The sequence below is a fragment of the Babylonia areolata genome, chromosome 4 (genome assembly GCF_041734735.1).
Source record: "Babylonia areolata isolate BAREFJ2019XMU chromosome 4, ASM4173473v1, whole genome shotgun sequence".
In the NCBI taxonomy this organism is placed as follows: Eukaryota; Metazoa; Mollusca; class Gastropoda; order Neogastropoda; family Buccinidae; genus Babylonia; species Babylonia areolata.
The window spans coordinates 24,012,121-24,034,335 of NC_134879.1; the positions used below are offsets into that span (position 1 = coordinate 24,012,121).

Here is a 22,215-nt window from a genome sequence, read left to right on the forward strand (position 1 = left end):
TTCACTTAAACATACTTTAATTTTACAAGAAAATGACAAGTTGGCCTCCATTCAAAAATAATCAAAATATTTACAAATATGAAGAAAAGAGAATCAGAGTCTCCAGTGATGAACCTGACTACAGGTCTCTCAAACTCTCATTGATCAGCTTGTTGGACACTTCACCGAGACCTGTTCCAGACGCTCATGACAGATCCACTGCTGAAAACTGAGAAGCGGAGGAAGAGGTTGATCTGACAGTGGCACTGCCCCCTAACCTCCCCACCCCAGTGGTGGAGTCAACAGGGACCCTGGATGGCACAGGCACACCCCCCATGACACTGCTGGGGGGACTGGGAGCAATGGGCAGGGGTCGGAAACTGGACACTGGCAAGTAGGAAGCTGAATAGTCTTGTGTCGGAGACTGAGCACGCCCTGCGCCGGTGCCCGGCATGGGCCCGAAGGGTGAAGATCCCAGGACGGCAAAGGCAGACCCCCGAGTCCAGTCATCCTTGAAGATCTGTACCGTGAGAACATTGACCAGGTTGGACAGACGATTGAAGACGTGTGCTAAGACGAGTTGCTCGTCGGCATCGCGTCGCACACGCACTTGTACAGATCCAGCCTGTGAAACACAAAATACCTACATCACAGCCTTGTTTCAGTCACAAACTTACGACATAAACATAGGGAACAATGAAATCTGATATTTCAATAACTTAAAAGACTGATCATATTCAAAGGATACATTGAATCATAACATATACCGAACAATTACAGATTATCATATCCAAAGAGAAATTAATTTCCAGTGTGAAACATGTAAGCAATATACGAAAATCACAGAAACATGTAAGCAATATACGAAAATCACAGAAACGTGTAAGCAATATACGAAAATCACAGTCATTCACTGCATTACACAGGACATAAAAGCATGAATACTGAATCAAAGTAATTCCCACATGCAGTAATCACAGTCACACAAGCTCAGAAGATGCAGAGATAATCATTTGCTGAACTGAAAAGTACAAAGTTGTGGTACATGTAACCATAACCAATAACAGGTACGCAGGAAAGCCCATACCAGAGTGCCAAAGGACAGTGTCCAGAAGTGTTCATGTCTGAACTCCAGCACTCCATCCAGGGTGGATGCCTCACGCAGCAACTTGTCCAGCTGACTCAGGATGTGAGAGGGCGTCGTCTGCAATCGATCCACAAGTCACTGAACACCAGTCATAGTACTGTCAAAGTGCTTACAATGCAAACATGTAGTGAAACAACATCAATGACACGGAAGTGAGAGTTCTGATGTATAGTACAACAGTACTGAATAGTGATAAGGAATGGGCATGTTCTAAAGTTAACTAAAACACCACACAAGTGTCATTTTCAAGTGGCCAAAATATTACAGGCCTTGTATGTGCACCACACAAGAGTCATTTTCAAGTGGCCTAAATATTACAGGCCTTGTATGTGCACCACAAAAGTGTCATTTTCAAGTGGCCTAAATTTCACACACCTTGTACATGCACACTACCTCAAAATTAGACTTACACTCTTACACTACAATCTCATGCAAATCTAGTGTCTGTCATATCTTTACTTTTGCCCTCTCTGAGCCCATCATCTGTCACCTACACATTCTTACATTCCCACACAGACCATCCTCTGTAACTGCTGGCTTGGAGCACATGCACCGCTTTCTCCCCAAAGACCAAGTCCCCTTGCACAACTCTTTCCCCTGGGTCTACCGTCTACCACTCCTAACCTGTAAGTGCTTAGACAACTCTCCTCTGAGCCCATTTCCTGTCATTACTGACCTGCAGGAGTATTTTACCAGTGTACACGCTCATTGGGAACATGGTGCCACAGGTCATGACAGCAATACTGATGGCTGCCCATGTGTCAGCAGTGTGGTAGGCTCTGAAACAAGTCGTGAAAAAGGATTAACTAAGCAACAGTTGAGGGTGACAGTGCTGAAAAAAAAAATTAAAAAAAAAAAATTTGCACATGCTCATATACAATACTAAAATAAGCCCTCTTCAATCCAAATATTCAATTTCACTATGTTAACAGAGCACTCATGGCACACAGAGAAGACAGACTTATCAACAGAGAGCTCAGAGCACAGAAGAAATTAACTGAAATTTTGACAATATTCAATGTTAATTAATAACCTGACTGTTAGTGACTATCTAGTGAAGTCCAACTCACTGTGTGTCGATGAGGATGTAGGATATGAAGAGAGCCACACTACTACCAATGCCAATCAGCAGCATGGGGTTGATGCGGGGCAACAACAGTTTGCTCAGACCAGGAATGAAGGAACAGAGGCTGCACAAAAAATGGGCAATACAGCTTTGAATGCAAGCAATTTCTGAATATCCAGCAAAGAGCAGGAACTTAAACAGAATGTATGGTGTGTCCAACACCAGGAAATCATAAACCTCCTAAACGACAGAAGTCTATGAACAGCAGCTCCTATCCTACATTCTGGCATACTGCACTGTAACAGACTTATTTTCTTTCCTTGCAACACCAAAGCAAATGCAAGCAATGAACATGACAAAAAGATTAACTTCTACTCCTTCCTCTGTAGTTTAAATGTCCGCAGCCATTGCTAAACCTAAGACAAAATGATCAACCAAAGACAGTTTCTTTCTGTCTTTGTGAGCCATGTTCACTTATACCTGTGAGTGGGCTTTTAGCTGTATAACTGATTATTATTATTATCAACCACAATGTACAGTTCATATACTGAAGAGATATTCCTCTTCAGTCAACGCACCTCTCGCTCATGTCGGCCATGTGCTCCTGCAGCCAGCTGGAGGTAGACGCGTCCACCACATGGTTCATAGCTCGATTCTTCACTAGGAACGTTAGCACCAGGTGCACCGTCAGTCCAAACATGGTTCCCACCAACAGTCGCCCTCTGCAACAATCACAATGTGTCAGTTCTTCTTCTTCTTGTTTCGTGGGCTGCAACTCCCACATTCACTCGTAGTACCTGAGTGGGCTTTTACATGTATGACCGTTTTTACCCCGCCATGTAGGCAACCATACTCCACTTTCAGGGGAAAGTATCATTCCAAACACTGTTCCCACCAACAGTCACCCTCTGCAACAATCAATGTGTCAGTCCCAAAACAATCGCAATGTGTCAGTCCCACAACATTCAATGTGTCAGTCCCACAACAATCACAATGTGTCAGTCCCACAACAATCAATGTGTCAGTCCCACAACAATCACAATGTGTCAGTCCCACAACAATTAATGTGTCAGTCCCACAACAATCAATGTGTCAGTCAGTCCCACAACAATCAATGTGTCAGTCAGTCCCACAACAATCAATGTGTCAGTCCCACAACAATCAATGTGTCAGTCCCACCAACAGTCACCCTCTGCAACAATCACAATGCCAGTATCAATCAGTTTAAATTCAATTTCCCTTAGGACACTTATATGCATGAAAAAAAGAGTCCATTATTCCTAGGATTGAGCCAAACTTTCTTTTAAATCCATCCATTTTTTGTCTTTCTGTATTTCATTACCATTTTCATTTTTCTGGTATTAAAAGAAAAGAAAAGAAAAAAAAAAAAAAAGGAGAAAACTTTCATTTGCCGACTTCAACTTTACCTCAAGGAGAATGGATTTCTGTTAAGCAGCAATCGTATCAACTTAAGAAATCTTTAACAAATACGACCACACATGTTCATGTCACTTGCTTCATTTAGTCTGTGATACAATCAATCAAAGAAAGAATTTTCTCTCCGAAATTCGACATGACAAACATCAAGAATGAAGGAATAGAGGAGGTGTTTTTGTTGTTGCTGTTGCTGTTGTTTTTTTTTAATTTAAAAAAAATGTAAAGCTTGTGGACTAGTAAAAGGTATGATTTTTGGGGTGTCGTGATATCTCCCTCCCATCCAACTCACACACACCCTCCCTCCAACCTCCTTCCCACCACCATCCTCCCCCTTCTTTGCAGGAAAAGAGAAAAACTTACGTGTGGATCTCTGGCTGCTGGATGATGCACTCTACACTGGAAAGGAAAAAAACAACAAAAAACAAAACAAAAATAAGCATTTGGTCAACAGTGTATCAAATGAAAAAGTTTTTTTTTTTTTTTTTTTTTTTATCTCAGTAGGGCCAGCTTGTGTTTCTTTGTCGGTTATACATGACAATGGGAACACAAGAATATGTGTGTGTGTGTGTGTGTGTGTGTGCCTGAGATACAAGTAGATTTCTTGGCCACAACTGTGCTGGGGAACTGGAGCTTAAAGGAGGTTGGGATTCACAGATGATTTCTGAAAAACTTACATTTGCAATTTATCTCATATACATACTCATATAAACAAAACACTATCATTTTTTTTAAACAAACTATGACCATTGTAAAATGTGATCTTCTGCAAACTACTTTGCTTGCAACTGCAAAATATTTACAGTCTAAGATAAAAATCAAATCATGCTAAAAACAATAATGCGTTAGTTTCTTTGTTTCTGTGTTTGTGTGCAGCAATTACCCCTTACACCAGTATCTACAGTCTTTTACATACATGTATGATAATTTTATCCCAGCCCTCCCTTCTCCCCCTTGCTCACCTGTATAGGCAACCTTACCCCATTTTGGGGTGTGTGCATGCTGAGAAGGTTTATGTTTCCAAAACTTGCCCAACATTGACATTGATTGCCTTGTCCATAACTTGCTTATTTGATCTTTTGCATGGAAATGCGCATGACAGGAATTAAGCACATATATCTTTACCTGGGAGACAGGAAAAATCTCCATCCACCAGGAACTGGCACCAGATTCAAACACTAAACACTCAAAATTGACAGTCCAATCTTCTAATCATCTGGCTATTGTACCCGTCTCCATTGTTTTCTCACTTAGCACATGTACACTTTCCAAGAAAGTGTTCACAGGTAATACAGCTGAATAGAATGCTCACAGCAAAATACTATTTGTTCTTCTCTTACGTTCAAAAGAAGCAATAATGTTGGAACTGTACACATGACCAAACCATACCTGGCAGTGCCTTACCTCTCTTTCATAATGAACAGGGAGCCCAGCTGAGCCAGCATTGTACTGGCGAATACTGCCAGCACCTCAAATCTCTCATAGCTGCAAAACACAAAATTAATAAGATGATCAATTTTTGATTTACACTCCATTAAAAAACAACAAAAAAAAAAACAACTGCCACAGTGACCTAAATAAACTGATGAGAGATTGTGCATGTGTGCATGCATGTGTGAAGATACTATTGCTAAGCAGAGTGAAAAGCAGAGTTACTAAATAAAATTCTAAAGAAAATATCATACTGGTCAAAATTGTCATCTTATTCCATTTTCATTTCAGTCTCATCATGTCCACTATAAAGTAGCATCATAAATCGAAACAACAACAACAACAAAAATAAAAATTCCAGTTACATTATAAACACAGTGTAAGCAACTCCATCTGCTGAACATAGTGAACAGTTTGAGGGACCTACATGTTGTTAACAGTTTGCTTTTTTTAAATGTTAAAACATCCAATGCTTCACTGCCACCTTTGGGATTCATACTGTCAAACAAACTTCCAACATGCTTACCTTTCAAAAACCAACTCTCTCTCTCTCTCTCTCTCTCTCTCTCACACACACATTCACTCACTCATATGCAGGAAGTGTTGTCAAATATGTACCACCATCATAAACTGATTTAAGCAGATTAATGTTGTGTTATGCTGACAAATTTCACAGACTGACAGAGATATGCACACACAGAGACACAAACAAGCACAATATACTGTTTCACACACATGCCAGGTAGGAAATCATATACATTCATGAACAGCAATACAAATTCAAACTGAATCACCTTACCCAAATGAATAGGATGCAGAAGGTCTCTGGGTCTGAACCCATAAACTCAACAGGCAGGTCAGCAAGCTGTTTGATGGGGAAAAAATTTTGACAATGATCTGGTGCAATGAACCTGGGCATTTCTGTGTAAGAGTTTTTGGTTGTGTTTTTGTAAACGTGTGCATGGTACACACATGTGCCTTGAGTCCATGTGTGCAGACAAGGATATGTATGTGTACAGATGCATATTAGTCTCTGTGTGTGTGTGTGTGTGTGTGTGTGTGCATGCTTGCATGTGCATACAATAACTGCAGTTGTATAAGTATCTAAAAAATAAAAGTTTAAAGTGTGCGTGTGTGTGAGTGTGTGTGTGTGTCTGTGTGTGTGTCTTTGTGTGTGTGTGTCTATGCGTCTGTGTGTATTGTCTGTGTGTGTCTGTGTCTGTGTGTGTGTGTGTCTGTGAGTGTGTCTATGCATCTGTGTGTATGGTCTGTGTGTCTGTGTATATGTATGTGTGTATATGTGCGTGCGTGCGTGTGTGTGTGTAAGTGTCTGTTAACTGCAGCTGCATAAGTGTCTTTAAAAAAATATTTTAAAAAAAGAGGACAGAACGGTTTAAAGAGTGCAGTAAATGTGAAAGTATATGAGTAAGAAAATATAAATTGTTTTTAAAAAAGGCCCTATACTGAATATGGCAGCATCGAGAAAGAAAGTAATTTTCAAACAGAACAAGACAGCAACGAATCAAGCTGACAAAGGAAACTCTCATTTACCTCATGGCATCAAATATTGTCAGGTATGCAAACGCTGTCAAAGCTGAAAAAATAAGCACAATTTTCATACTTTCCCAATGCAGTCACAGACATGCATAGAACTACATACTGTCACAGCCACAACCAACCTAGGATCTAGGTTTTGAAAGATTCAAGATTACAATACAAAGGAAAACTCACAATTTATCTAAACATGCTAAAACATGGCACATATAAAATCTAGCAAAATCCCTAGTTTCAAATGTCATATAGGATCAAAAGGGACAAACATACTTGTACTGTGTGGAACATGGACAACTTCTCCAAAACAGTGAGGAATATGCAAGGAGAGAAGTGAAACCTTAACTCATTCAGCCCTAAGCCCGAGCAATGCCATGGAGTCAAAATTTGTTTCATTTCAATGGTGTATACATACAGACTGGCAAGTGGAAGGCTGTAGTTTTATCTCCATTAGACTACAGAGACATAAACTGATAAAGGAACCCCCACCCCCCTGAAATTATGTTTAATGAACATACATCCCTGTGAGTTGCTTTTAGTCCTGTCATCTCCCTAAACACATTGTCTTTGTCCTGTCATCTTGCTAAGCAGAGCCGTGTGTGTGCTTTGGGCTCAAATGAAGTGACTGGGACCACACAGCTGAATGTCATGTTAACTAGCTTAAGCATCACCGATGTCACAGATGCATCTGTGAGAGCACTGCCCAAATTCCAGTGTCTGACATCTATGATCTGGTTGACACAGAGATGTATTATGGAGATAAAGTCTCAAAAGATCTCCACAGCATACTCACTGGTACTGTTTCCTTCTTGTCATGAAACAGAAACTGTGTCTAATTCTGTGGTACTTCATGACTTGTTCTCATGGTAGTTTCCATTTTTATTTCTCTTTAACCATCATGTCTATGGCTTGTGACACAGTCTTCAGACTGGCAGATTCAGACAAATAAAAAATGATAAATATATACAGGAGAGAAGGAAAACAACTGCTAAAAATGCTTTATCAACAAAATATCTGCCATGTAGAAACTATGCCAAAAGACTGGACTCCATATTTGTAACCACGCATTGTCACTATTTCTTTCATTCCAATTACCAGGCTAAATACTGTGATATACCTATTCAAACTGAGCTGTATACTAACAATAACCTAACCCATTCTTCCAGATTGAAAAATCTTTACTGACCCATGCTGTTTGTTGTGTGGCACCATAGCAACAACATGAAAGTGGCAATGATGTTGAGGATGAGAAACCCTAGAATCTTCTTTGCCTGTCAAAAAACACAACAACAAAAACAAACCAACTTTGAATGTAACAGTTTACACATCACAAAGTAAGACTGCATAAGTTCAATACAAAATTAACATTCTGGTACTAAACGCAGTCATTGCACATTTCATTGACAAGACATAATGTTACTCAAATGATGATGTTCTCCCACTTCAAATGACCTGACAGATTCTTGTGAATGATACCAAAACAAACAATAAAATCTGACTGTTTTTATCAAGATTAATGTGACTTATGAATTTATGACTCATTTTCATACTAAATGTATGACAGTATGTTTAGTTATGATGTAAAATCAAGTACATATGCAGACAGATACACATAAAGAGACAAAGACTATTTAGCACACCTTATATCTCTATCCATAAATAAAATGAAATAGTATTGATATATTAATCTACAAATGGTATTTTTCACATGTCTCCTAATCACGGCTTATGCCTCTATGAATGTATCAGCCCTTGTAAATGCTGTCACAGAAATGGTGTAACGTTTGGTCAGCATATGTACTACAGATGCCCTTAGGCTTAAATGAAATGCTTTAAAAACAAAACAAAACTAAATGGAGATGAAAATCAAAAAGGACAACAAACTTCCACACCTCTCTCAGTTGTGCAACACTGGATAATTCCCTGACAAGAGTTCCAAGAAGAGAACGCTTTGAACTGGGGAATGGGTAAATTGTTCCCTGCAAACAATCCACCATACACAATGCTGCAAGAAGTCATGAAACCTTTCTTTTTTTGTTTATGAAGCTGAAAATGTTTAATTAACTTCTGTCACAGAGAAAAACAACAACCTGTGCATTTTTTAAGCAACCAAATGACCAGTGTTTCTTATAAACCAACTGAGCATTTTGTCAAAATTCAAAGTAAACGAACTGTTAAAAAAAGATCAAGCATGCAGGTGGGTAGATTAATTATTCCAAATTGTACATAAAGCTATTTACAAAACCTTTTCTGGTTCACCAGTTTCATTACAAATCACAGATCATGGAAATTCTTATCTTGACCATAATCATGGAGGATGCTTTATTTTGTGATGCATAACCAAAAACAAATTTACTTGTCAAATTAAAAAAAAAAGTTAATCTGCAAAAAGTATATTAGTAAATATAACTCCAATGGTATTCTCAACCACAATATTACACTTGAAAACACAGAATTCAAACTGACTGCCAGTGAAACTGAAAGTCACAATCAAGCAGACTAAGTTTTCATTTTCTTTTTTAATTGATATTTAATGTGAATATTATTTACTTGTTCTTAAATTAATACATGTTTACCTCCAGCCCATGTAAAGAACATGTTTTTGAACCAACAAGCAAAAGACAACAAGAAAACAACAAGCAATAAACAAGTAAATATAAACAATCCATTATGTATTTGAACACAATGATGATTCTACTTACAGATGTGTGATACTTTGTCCCTGGAGAAGGAGGAATATCTGCAACAGAAACTTTGGTTGCAATTCATAACAGCACACACAAAGACAAACACACACACATACACACACACACACACACACACACACAGAGAGAGAGAGAGAGAGAGAGTATACACACAGTGTTAGCTGAAAAAAGATTAAATCTGTTCAAAGCAAAATCTCAATTGAGATGTGAAATGTAATCATGCAGAAAAAGGCACATTCTGAAAAGCTGCTGATGTTATGTTTTCACTTCTTCACCGGGGTATGTGCTCCTTTTCAAGTAAAATTGATAATTTCATTTTACTTTAATGTCCAATGCCGATATATCCTAATAATTTGCTTTGCCCTTGGCCGAAACAGAAAATAAAAGTAAAAAAATTTAAAGTAAAAAAAGGTTTCTTTTAAACAGGTGTTCACATCAAGAAGATTTTTAAACATATTAGTATTCTGTGCAAGTTTGGTTTCAACTGGTAGTGGATATTCCATATTTGTGCAATTCTCTTAGCTAATGAATTTTTCTTTTGGTTGGTATTTCAGTGCTCCTTACAAATTTTCATCACAGAGTTTATTGTAGTATTGTAATCTGATATTCTAAAAATACTATTTACATCAACATCAGTAAAGTAATCTAATATTTTGATAACAATCATCTCCAAATCTTCTTCCCTTTATTGAATACAAATTCAGTTATGCATGTCTTTGTGGGTAGCTCAAAGATTTGCTTTTTTTTCAATAATTGCTCTTCTCTGTACCCTTTCTATAGCTGTCGGTTGTCTCTTGAGGTATAGGTACCACACAGTATTACCATATTCTAGTATAAATTATACGTGCAATCAAACCAATGCAAATAATTATAGTTTTAGAAAAATATCTTTATCTAGGGAAACGTTCTCTTAATTTGCTCAGACAGCAGACACTGTACTCACTGTTCGGAACATCTAGGCTGACACTACTACTTATTAGGTCCGGCATTTTACTGTATGGGGCTGAGGCCATTATTAATCACCAATAAGCCCCAAATGCCAATAAAATTGGGTTGTCTAGGAAATCACATCCAGAAGAAGCCGATGTGGCAATGATGAGTAGGAGTAATCTCCCTTCGCAAAATGTCCTCCAATTGAGAACTAATCTGTTTACATACTTATTTACTTTTGAAAATAATTCTGGATCTGGATCTGGATCTGTACGTCACCGAACCAATTTTGAAAACAAGTGAACGCTGGAAATTAAGGGGAAGCGTGAGCGAAGGAAGCAGGGCTCATCTTCTGGAGACATTTTCCCTTGCAACACCTGTGGGAAGTGCTGCGCATCCAGAATCGGCCTCTTCTTCCACATGAGGACACACACCGACAGATAAGCCTGCCTGCCTACTCATCCGTCGGTCCGACGGGAGACTCCATCATCATCATCATTATGTTCTCCCAGCTGAGCCTTGGTCAGTGACCAGTGGTGGTCTGGTGGCGACAGTCAGTGGTCAGCAATGGTCATTGATGGTCAGCGGTCATTGGTGGTAGACCAAGTGACCATACCCCCCCCCCACCCCCTCACACACACACCCCTTACCCAGGCGGGAGGGGGGGGTTCATAATGATTTCCCGAAAGTTTTATCAATTTGCCATCCAAATATACCTGTCTGCCAAAAACGATTTACGGTATTGAATATACCAGGGTATGATTAAAAAAGACACTGTTTTTATATTGTCGAGAAAGTGTGTGATTAACAAAAATGATATGTTGTTATTAACAAAAATGTGTGATTAACAAAAATGATATGTTGTTATTAACCTTCACCGTACTTTGTGGGTCTGACAGACCCATTTTTGCCTTAAAAAATGCCTTTAAAATATATTTGGTGTCCGATTAATTTGAAATTTCATGACTTTTGTTGTCACAACATATGCATCATTTTAGTAAATTAATGTACACTTTAACTGATTAGTTAATCAGTTACGTAATTGTGAAAATTTTTACCTGCATTCCTACGTTGTGGGTCTTACAGACCCATACTCCCCAAAGAAGAGAAAACACTAAGTACCCTTATTCGTAATTCGTGGGTCTCTCAGACCCATACTCGCAAAAGAAGGGAACAAACCAATAATCCCTTTGTACTACGTGGAACGAAGTGATTGTGCGTACGTGACTGATGACACATAGGCTACCTCACTGCTTCTGTAGTTGGCTGGCACATCGCATCCGGCTCTCACGGAGAACACAACAGTACAGCAGGCTACCGGTGTCATTGCCTCAGGCAAGTTATATTTTGATGATTATCAAGTTTATTAATTGCCATCAAGTTAGCTTGCCATCTGTTCGATACTTTAGGTCGATTCCAACATCGCCATCTCTGAAGGCATCAGTAAGCATTGCAGAGAACATGAGGCTGAACAGCGTTGGAGCCAGGACGCAGCCTTGCTTGACACCATTTGTGACAGCAAAAGGAGCAGATGTTTCGCCATTGTCCTGGACTCGAGCCTGCATGCCTTCATGGAATTGGCTGACCAAGGAAATAAATTTCCGAGGGCATCCGTACTTTTTTTTTTTTTTTTTTTTTTTTGCTGCCCCATCATCTGCGCCGTTTCAGTGGCATTACTCCCACGCCGCTCTTTTAGATTCCCCCATACACGGCCACACCCGGGTTCGTCCGTCGCAGTCCCAGCGTCGGCAGTCCACAGGGAACCATCGATGTTAGGTCGCCTGGAGGCCACACACCAGAGCGATAAAGAAACAGAAAATTAGAGACGGAGAGAGAGAATGAGAGATACAGAGAGAATTCAGAACTCAGAACTGTTTAAATGAACATCGGCCTTGGGCCACAATACAAAAGGACTGGGGTCGGGAGAGATAGACAGAGAGAGAGAGAGAGGCAGAGATGGGAGACAGACACAGAGAGAGAGGCAGGCAGAGAGGGGGAGACAGACAGACACAGAGAGAGAGGCAGAGATGGGGAGACAGACGGAGAGAGAGGGGGATACAGAGAGAGAGACAAAGAGTGGCAGAGATGGGGAGACAGAGAGAGAGGGGGAGACAGAGTGAGAGAGAAAGAGAGAGAGTGGCAGAGAAACAGAAAATGAGAGACGGAGAGTGAGAGAGACAGAGGGAAGAGAGAGAATGAGAGAGAGAGAGACTGACAGAGGGAAGAGAGAGAATGAGAGAGAGAGACAGAGGAAAGAGAGAGAATGAGAGAGAAAAAAAAACTGACAGAGGGAAGAGAGAGACAGAGAGAGAGAGAGAAACTGACAGAGAGAGAAAGAGAGGCCAGAGAGGGGGAGAGACAGAGAAACAGAAAATGAGAGACAGAGGCGGTGAGAGAGAGACAGAGAGAGAGAGAGGCAGAGATGGGGCCAGACAGAGAGAGAGAGAAAGAAGCTGACAGAGAGAAGAGAGAGAATGAGAGAGAGATGCAGAGAGGGGGAGAGACAGAGAAACAGAAAATGCCGAGAGACGGAGAGTGAGTGAGAGAGAGAAAGAGAGAGAGAGAAAAACTGACAGAAAGAGAGAGACAGAGAGAGAGACAGAGAAAGAGAGAGAGGGGGAGAGACAGAGAAACAGAAAATGAGAGACGAAGAGAGAGAGAGAGAGCGTTTCCCCGCAGATACACTGAGTCGCGATGAAAAAGTCCAAGTCCACTCCAAACAACAGCGGGCCCAACACACAAGTCGCAGCTCAACTCTGAAGGCGGACGGCTGGTATGAAGAGAACACATAACACATTCATCATTCCACAACACATCTTTGATCAAGCAGAAAGCATTATCACTACAGTCACGAATGTATACATACATCTGTATTTGACTGTTTTTGGATCTTTGTGAGAGGGAGTATCGACACGGGGGAGTATTAACACGGGGGAGTATCGACACGGGGGAGTATTGACGCGGGGGAGTATCGACACGGGGGAGTATTGACGCGGGGGAGTATCGGGCTGACCCCCATTCATTCCACAACACATCTTTCATCCAGCAGAAAGCATTATCAGTCACAAATATATTATACATACATCTGTATTTGACTGTTTCTATGTCTTTGTGAGGGGGACTATCGAGCCGTGGAGGGGGGGGCGGGGGGGGGGGGGGGTATTGACGCGGGGGAGTATCGACCCCCTCTGAAGTGCCCTTGGTGTTGTTAACAGCATGGTGTGTAACGATGTTGGTGGTCTCGCAGTCTTTGAATGCTGTAGGGCGGATTTTCCTTCTGGTTCTGTTTGCAGGGGTTAGGAATTCCTCTGGCGGCATTGCTTTGATAAGCCCATGGCCGATTTTGTAGAGGGTTATGGTTACTTTCGGTTTTTCATGTAAGTTACAATAAACCCAGTTTTTCGTTCTTCCATTGCACGATCAACATCAGTATGCTGTGGAATCTGTCGTGCTGGGCATTTTTATGTTTCAATAATCCACCGAACGCATCAACAGTAGTAGTATCAGCAGCAGTAGCAGCAGCAGTAACAGGCATTTTTATGTTTCAATAATCCACCGAACGCACCAACAGTAGTAGTATCAGCAGCAGTAGCAGCAGCAGTAACAGTGGCAGTGTCAGCAGCAGAAGTAGTGGAAGAAGTAAAAGCAACAGCAGCAGCAGTGATACTAGCGGAAGTAGTAACAGTAGTAGGAGCAGTAGCAGTAGTGACAGAAGTAGCAGCAGAAGCAAAAACAGCAGCAGCATTAACTCTCTCCATACGAACGGCGAAAGAGACAACGTTAACAGCGTTTCACCCCAATTACCACCATCAAAATATTGCAAGCGGAAGGCTCTTATACTGAAGAGGTGAATGTTGACAAAGAATACCACAATTCTGACGCTGGAAGCTAAAGGTTGGGTCATTCAGACACCCACTGGACATCCGAGGGGTCTGTGTAGAGGAGAAGAGAGGACTGGCCGTACTGAGTGAGTTAACAGTAAGCCAGGAAGTTACTTTGCAGTAGTTGTATTTGTTTATGAGATCTAGCATTATCATGGGGGGAAAAAACTCTGCATCAACATTCTCCATGCCAATGGAGTCTGACATAAGAAACGTTTACCTTAACACACTTTTCAATCATACAGTATGATGAAACCAAAAAGATTTCATTAAGAAACAGGTTTATAAAAAGTTGGGTTTTTTTTTATGTTTTCTCCCAAAGGTGGAATGGGTTTTAACACGTGTGCAAAATTTTTTTGATTTGTTAAAAAAAAAGCACAAAAATAAAGCATGTGTTCCTGCACCAGACCTTAGTTAGACTAGGAAGGGACTATATGATATGATATGATATGATATGATATGGATACTTATATAGTGCCTATCCTTGGTCTGCACAGATGATAACTCTAAAGAGGAAATCTCTTCCAACATGGCTCTCTCCAGCAGGAATCAGACCCCAGACCTTGGAACAGAACATGTATTAACCTCTGTTGTCCAGCAATGATCATAGTAATTATAGCAGACAGGAATGCTTGGGAGCAGATATAATTTGCCTATTCCCAATTCACCTACTTTTTTTTATGCCACCACCCTCAGCAGCATCTTCAGAGCTTGGCTCTTTGTCCCATTTCACCCACCTGCCAAGAAAAGTAGAACCTGTTCAGCCTTTCTCTGTGTGTGTCTCTCTTGGACAGTTCTTCTCAATTCTCCTATTTAATAAGAAATTAAGCTAATCACTACGAAGAAGTAAATAATTAATCTCTTTCATCTTAGATTCCTCTTTGATAAGGGTGTCTTTATGTACCAAATAATGTAGAAATCTGCAGGAGAAATTCCCTGAAAAAATATTATAAATAATCAATCTCTTTCATCTTAGATGCCTCTTTGATAAGGGTGTCTTTATGTACCAAATAATGTAGACATCTGCAAGAGAAATTCCCTGAAAAAATATTCCTATCATGATTACTATTCTTACTAGAACTAACCTTTTCATATCATCTCTCACATATTCTGGTGGTAAAGTATGGAATGAAATCCCTTTCAATCTGAAAAATAAATCTACTTCAGTATAATTAAAAAAAACAAACCATTATGGAACAATTATAATTCATTCCTGTATGTCATATTATGTCTTAGATTCTAATGAGCTGTTATCTTCATTTGCTCTCCAAAAATGTGCAAGCAGTGAAGAGAGCATGCATTAGCATATGTGTGTGTGTGTGTGTGTGTGTGTGTGTGTGGAGTGTGTTTTCATATGTGTGTGTGTGTGTATGTACTCATTTGAAGATTTTCATTTTATTGTTGATGTTTTTGCATGAATTTTCATGAATGTTTTTGTTCAGATTGTCTTGTGTGTCTATGCTTATTCTTCTGGGTTTTTTTCCTTTTTTTGTTTGTTTGTTTTTGTGAGGTCATAGTGTAAAAAAGCTTTCAACTTACCCAGTTTACCGTCAATAAAACATGTGTCATTATCATCTCTCTCTGTGTTATGTTCTTGTTTGTTTCATAAATATGAACACTAATCTTCTCCTGACACTGCGCACACTCACACATGCACAGACACACAAACAATAATAATAATAATAATACTAATGTGTGTGTGTGTGTGTGTGTTTGATAGAAAGAGAGAGGATAGTCATCTGCATGTATGTACTTGTGTTCATTCAGTGATGGTGCAACATCAGACACATTTTCACACAAGATGAACCATTTCATACAGGAAAAAATAATAGTCCAACAACAAAATTCACACACACACTTTTTGTATGCTGTCACCCATATTTATTTGATCAGTTGCTGACAAAGCAGTACATCTGTTCTGCACTTAACATTTACTGCTTTAGTTATTTTGTGCACCTTACCACTTTGTATCAATATGCACTGTCAACACTCCTCAACTGTCACCGTTTTGAACAAGAATGTTCCCCAAACTCTATGGATACATAACAAAAACCTGAGTTACTAATAATAAAATGAAACTGCTATTCATAATCATAATCATGTCTCTCTACTTCACATCTGAACAAACGCATTTGATGAATTTATTCAGAAGAATATTTCATTAAGCAGTTAATAAATGAGCAAAACTTTGCACGCACAGAAACATTTCTATAGAAACACAAATATGACAACACCTATATATGAAAATACAAATTAAAGCCTGCATGCAGACACAAAGACTTATATATAAACAAGCACCCATATCAACACAATCAGCACAGTTTTTCAGGACACATGTCAAACATTCATGTCTATGCTAGGAAACATTAAGCAGTATAACCTAATCCTCTTCTTCTTCTTCGTTTGGGCTGTGACTCCTCAGTTCACTTGTGACGGGTGCAATAGCCGAGTTGTTAAAGCGTTGGACTTTCAATCTGAGGGACCTGGCTTCGAATCACGGTGACGGCGCCTGGTGGATAAAGGGTGGAGATTTTTACGATCTCCCAGGTCAACATATGTGCAGACCTGCTAGTGCCTGAACCCCCTTCGTGTGTAAACGTATGCAGAAGATCAAATACGCACGTTAAAGATCCTGTAATCCATGTCAGCGTTCGGTGGGTTATGGAAGCAAGAACATACCCAGCATGCACACCCCCGAAAATGAAGTATGACTGCCTACATGGCAGGGTAAAAACGGTCAAGCATGTAAAAGCCCACTCGTGTACATGCGAGTGAACATGTGAGTTGCAGCCCACGAACGCAGAAGAAGAAGAAGAGTTCACTTGTGCACATGAGTGGGCTTTTACAAGTATGACCATTTTACTTAATCCTCTCACCATCATCAAACTTGTACACAGCCAACAATCAGAACATCAATACAAGATAATGGCAAGCAGAAAAACTGACCCGAGTGCTACAATGAACAGCTGATATCACAGTATGACAAGATATCACATTCAGCAGCTCTCAAACTAGGAAATGTACATCAGCTTTGAGCATAATATTTCAACCATCTCCGTGTCACACACTTGCTTCAGTCATGTAAGTCGCTGTTATGGAATGAAAATTGGAGAATTAATTCTTTTTACAGATGTTCTCTCCTCAATTATAGGACTAGATGTGGGAAGAACATACTTGACAACTCACCATTTCTTTTAAAAGTAATAATAATAATAATAATAATGAAATAGCTACTGTTGTTAAAACAAAAAAACAAACAGTTCTTTACAATAAAAATTTTCTTAAAAGAAATTTACACAGTCTCAATCATAAAACTGTTGAGATGATTAAAAAAAGCATATACTTATTAACTAATCAAAATCAAAAGAGCTCAATCTTTCGACTGAATGGAATGGAAAATACTGCATTAGATACAGTCAAGGTCTTATTTACACAATTTGTCGGTTGCTCTCTTACAGACATGGTAGTGTGGCAAAAGAAGACGTGCAAAACATGGGGATCTGAGTCACTGGCTTGTCACTGAAAGCTAACTGTGGCGATGGAATCTTCAAATATCACAACAAGCAAGAGAAAAGGAAACGTTCAGTTTTATATCTGAGGCCCCAACAGAAGTATCCACATAGCACCAGAGTTCAGAGCATAACAAAACAGCAGAAGAATATCGTCACACTTTTAAATCCAACATCTTTCACTTACAGATGTTGATCTATTATCAGTCGGCACACAAAGGCACAAAGCTGCTGCACTGAAGACATATCAAAAGCAAACAAAACATGATCCAAATCAAATCAAATTAAATAAACACAACACTTAAGAAACCATTTTCAGTTGTTCAGTTTACAGTTTATATATTCTTGTTTTGTACTTTGATAAACAAAATCAAAGCAAATAAAACACAATGCTTAATCATTTTCATTTAACTGGTTTACAGTTTACATATTCTTATTTTGTACTTTGACAAACAAAATCAAAGTAAATAAAACACAACGTTTAATCATTTTCATTTATTTGGTTTACAGTTTACATATTCTTATTTTGTACTTTGATAAACAAAATCGAAGTAAATAAAACACAACGCTTAATCATTTTCATTCATTTGGTTTATTTCATGTTTCTTGTTCTCTGATAAATGTCTAGAAAAAAAGCATGACTACAGACATTGTCATGTTTCCTGAAAAAAGGGCATTAATGCATAACAGATTATGACTTGCATTATCAAGCAAGGAAATTTGTGATCAACAATAACAACCACTGCCAGAGGAGACCGCTGAATTTACTTGATGAAACTAAAATTCACATGTAAGAGAAATGACTATTGCACTGTTACATATTCAAATCAATGTATATTTAACAATAACCCCAAAGTAAAATTCTTTTAAATTCTTCTGTTTCAATCAGTCCTAAACAGACCCAGTTAGGGTTGTAGTATCGAGGAAGTTTAACAAAACATACTTACCGTGACTCACTAGCGCAGACTCCGGCAGGGGTCTGACATTCCTGTCCTGAGCAAACTACTATCGGCCTATGTGGAGAAAACGAAAGTAGCTACGGCTGATAACCTCCCAGAAGTAGGTAACCTCCCCTTTGCCACCCTGACTAGCGCCCTCTTTTTCCAGCAGCCATCTTGACTCCTGTTCCTGTGCTCTTCATATGGCTAAGTTTTTTTTTTTTTTTTTTTTTTTGTATTTTCTGTCTGTCTGTCGATTCTCTGGCATTCTTGTTTTTTGTCAAATTATGTCTTCAATCAGGTCACATAATCAAATGGCTCAACTGGGCGATCGAGCTAAAATTAAGGCGTGGTCGCAATCGATTCGTGGACACTCAGTGCCCTGTACTTCAGGCTCTCTGAACAACGCTAACACGGTAAGATTAAAGTGCATCAAACAATATAATTATATATTATCATTGGAAATATGCAAGGGACGAAAAAGAGACAAATACAAAGAAGAGAGAGAGAGAGAAAAAAAAAAAGAAGAAAGAAAATAAGGTAAAAGAAGGCACTCCACTGCATTCATTTTCAAACAATTTTCAACAACTGCTCCAAATTCCAGGTATATTTATCTCAGTGGACTGTTACTTATTCCTTTGAAGTTACTTTGTTTGTTTGTTACAGTGTTACGTATTCTTTTGAAGCTACTTTGTTTGTTTGTTGTTATTTCTTTGTTGTTTTTCATTGTCCCATTCTGTTGGAATTAGATGTGGCTGCTAAAAACTTATAAAGTTTTGATAAGATAAGACTAGGTCCACACCTCAGTTGGTGTAGATGACATGGCTGAATAAAGTTTTTATTTCAACATCTCTTCTTTCTGGTACAAGAAAATGCTTAATGGTGTCAATTAAGTTGCAAGTCCAATTTGTGTGTGTGTGTGCATGAGCTAATACAATGAGGTGAAGTCAAGCGTAGCCTAACAGAATTCAGCTAAACAGAGCACTGGCTGTACTTTGCAGCAGTCTGACACAGTACATAATATAACACCAAATACATGGAAAGTCTTCACCATTCTGTGTTAAATGGGTAGACAGCAGAACATTATTTTCTAAGAATACTGCAAATGAAGGTTATCTAAAAACTGACCTGGCCTTGAAACGAAGCATCATTGACTGGGAGTCAAAACAATAATATCAATACAACATTTCCCAGATCCCACCATGTGACTAACTAGTTCAAACACACAGTCATCTTGCACTACGAGTGATAATTGGAAAACAAAAACAAAACTGAGAGTTAAAATCCGAATAAAAGACAAAGATACAAATGTTCAATTCTACCTGTCAGGACCAAAGGAAGAAGGAAACAATGGAGCCAAACAGATGGTTCTTGAGACTGGTGTAACTAACAAAGATGAACTTGCTTTGAGTGCATCGCTAGGATTTCTACACAATTTCAGCACTGAGGCCAACTTCACTAGCTTATTGCACAGGTCTGACATTGGTAAAAGTGTACACAGCTCAATACAAAATTAGCAATAAATAAAGTACATAGCATTCTGTTACAGAATGAATATCAAATCGCCCCACGCTTAACACACTTGCTCATTTATATAGCATAAAAAGTCAAAGAACACACACACTACACACCAGGTTATCTTTCACAATGATTTTCCTGACACAAGTCCCACACATTTCTGTGAATCATTGTACATTTCACATTGCAAATGATTTGCTCATGGACTTTATAGAATACTTACAGCTACAAATTTCACAAAATGTGTACATTTTTCACTTTTTTAGCAATAAAAATCAGCTTTGGACACATCACAATTCTCAAAACCTGCACCATCTGTCTCTATGCCTCAGTAAAGAACTAGACAGAGATAATCTATTTTATGCTTACTTTGTCTCTGTGAAGAGATCAAGACTTATAACAGGGCTGGTAATGTATTTGTAGTTAGTAATACTGTTCTTCAACAATAGGATGGTTAGAACTAAAGGTGTGTGTGTGTGTGTGTGTGTGTGTGTGTGTGTGTGTGTGTGTGTGTGTGTGTGTAAGAGATGAACTGGCTTTGAGTGCATCAGGTTTTTTTGTTTTTTTTAGCACCGAGGCCAACTTCACCAGCTTTTTGCACAGGTATGACACTGATAAAAACAGTCAAAGCTAAATAAAAAATTAGCAATAAATAAAGCACATAGCATTCTGTCACACAATGAATACCTCATTGCCAAAGGTAACACACTTCCTTATTTATATGGTATCATAATCAACAAAGAACGCAAACACACACACACACATTATCTCCCATTGCCACACATAACACACTTGTTTATTTATCTTGTTTCTATGAAACAACAGTGCCTTTCACTTTGCCAATAACTGGAAAAGACAGATACACACGTCATACATGAAACAGTCTTGAATTCCTGTCTTTCACAATGCGAACGGCAGCTAAGACACTGACATCATGTCAATGTTTCTGATGTTGCTCCAACCATTTCTTGCAGATGTTGCGAACTGCTGCCTGACCCATTCGTTCAGCAGCTGCCATAATGCGGGAAATGTCCTGGGCACGATTAGTTTTGGCTGCAGTCAGGTACGCAGAACGTAGCTTGCCTGTCATTATCAGCGCATTGAGCTGGGGGGCAAAAAAAAAAGGAAAAAACAAAATGATGAGAGTATGGCTTTATGAAGGAACGATCATTTGAGCATTTCAATGCACACACACATGGATGTGTATGTACATTTTAAGGGCAGTTATTATGGGGTGGGAGGTGTGGGGTGTGGGGTGGGGGGGGGGAATTACTGCCACAGGAAATAAAATAACTATCTCCTTAACCCTTTCGCTGCCAGGAGAATAAGATTTAAGTGAAATCTATTTGCCAGGGTTTTTTCACAAAAAACGGGTATAAATTTTCCAAAAATTCTGTGCTCTTTGTTATTGGAGAAAGACCCATAAAAGTATATATTTTCTGAAAGGTAAATGAATAAAGAATACAAAACACATGCTATTTTCCCATTTTATATATTTTTAGTGACATGTTGTTGTTTTGAAATCAGTGTTTTGTTTTTTGTCACATTTTCAACTTGTTCATTACAAACATTAGTCAGGTAATTTGCACAAAACATCATATTTTCTGGACAAATGGATATCTGCAAACACAAAATCATACTAGAACAACCACAATATATATATATATTTTTTTTTAAGAGATAGATACACAATACATTGTGACTTCTCCAAGTGATAAGATGGATGTGAGGCCACGCCCCCTCAGTCTCCACCCCCCCCCCTCCTCCTCACCCCTCTCACACGGTCACTTGATTCAGTTCTCATCAGACCGCGTTGGCTGCTTGCCAAGAATATCGCTCTGCTGCTAATTCGGTCATCTGTCGTCTGCTAACAGCTGTACAGCTGACATCACTCACTGACAGTTGCATCTTGGCCACTCTCTTGATTGCTCCCTTTATTTTCTATCAGATCGTCCTATAAATGTTCATCTCTATCTTCTCCTTCGAATTTACGCTTCAGTTCTTTCTGAGCATCAGCTAAAGAAAGAAATAATTTTTGATTTAGTTCGTCACGATCGCATGTCTTGAGCACGGCGTCAGTCCGACATTTTGTTGAGCGAGCGAGGAGAGAAGTCAGGCAAACACTT

At 39.2% G+C, this 22,215-nt stretch overlaps 2 protein-coding genes across 3 annotated transcripts in view; both read right to left on the reverse strand.

Annotated features, from left to right (window-relative positions):
* Nucleotides 1–10,418, reverse strand: LOC143280984 (zinc transporter 6-like). The gene is made up of 13 exons (XM_076585834.1): nt 10,257–10,418; nt 9,311–9,348; nt 8,501–8,587; nt 7,795–7,879; nt 6,609–6,651; nt 5,857–5,922; nt 5,031–5,111; nt 3,990–4,025; nt 2,771–2,914; nt 2,197–2,316; nt 1,803–1,905; nt 1,067–1,183; nt 1–604 (listed from the first exon to the last, which is right to left on the reverse strand). Exons 1-13 carry the CDS (start codon nt 10,324–10,326, stop codon nt 185–187), a joined length of 1,410 nt encoding a protein of 469 aa, XP_076441949.1. The 5' UTR covers nt 10,327–10,418; the 3' UTR covers nt 1–184.
* A 5,670-nt stretch (nt 10,419–16,088) lies between these two features.
* LOC143280973 (uncharacterized) overlaps nt 16,089–22,215 on the reverse strand; it is a 68,130-nt gene continuing 62,003 nt past the window's right edge. For both annotated transcript variants that reach the window (XM_076585822.1, XM_076585821.1), the window contains exon 44: nt 16,089–21,194. In XM_076585822.1, the coding sequence (XP_076441937.1) occupies nt 21,027–21,194 (168 nt within the window). In that variant the 3' untranslated portion in view covers nt 16,089–21,026. The remainder of the gene's footprint in view (nt 21,195–22,215) is intronic.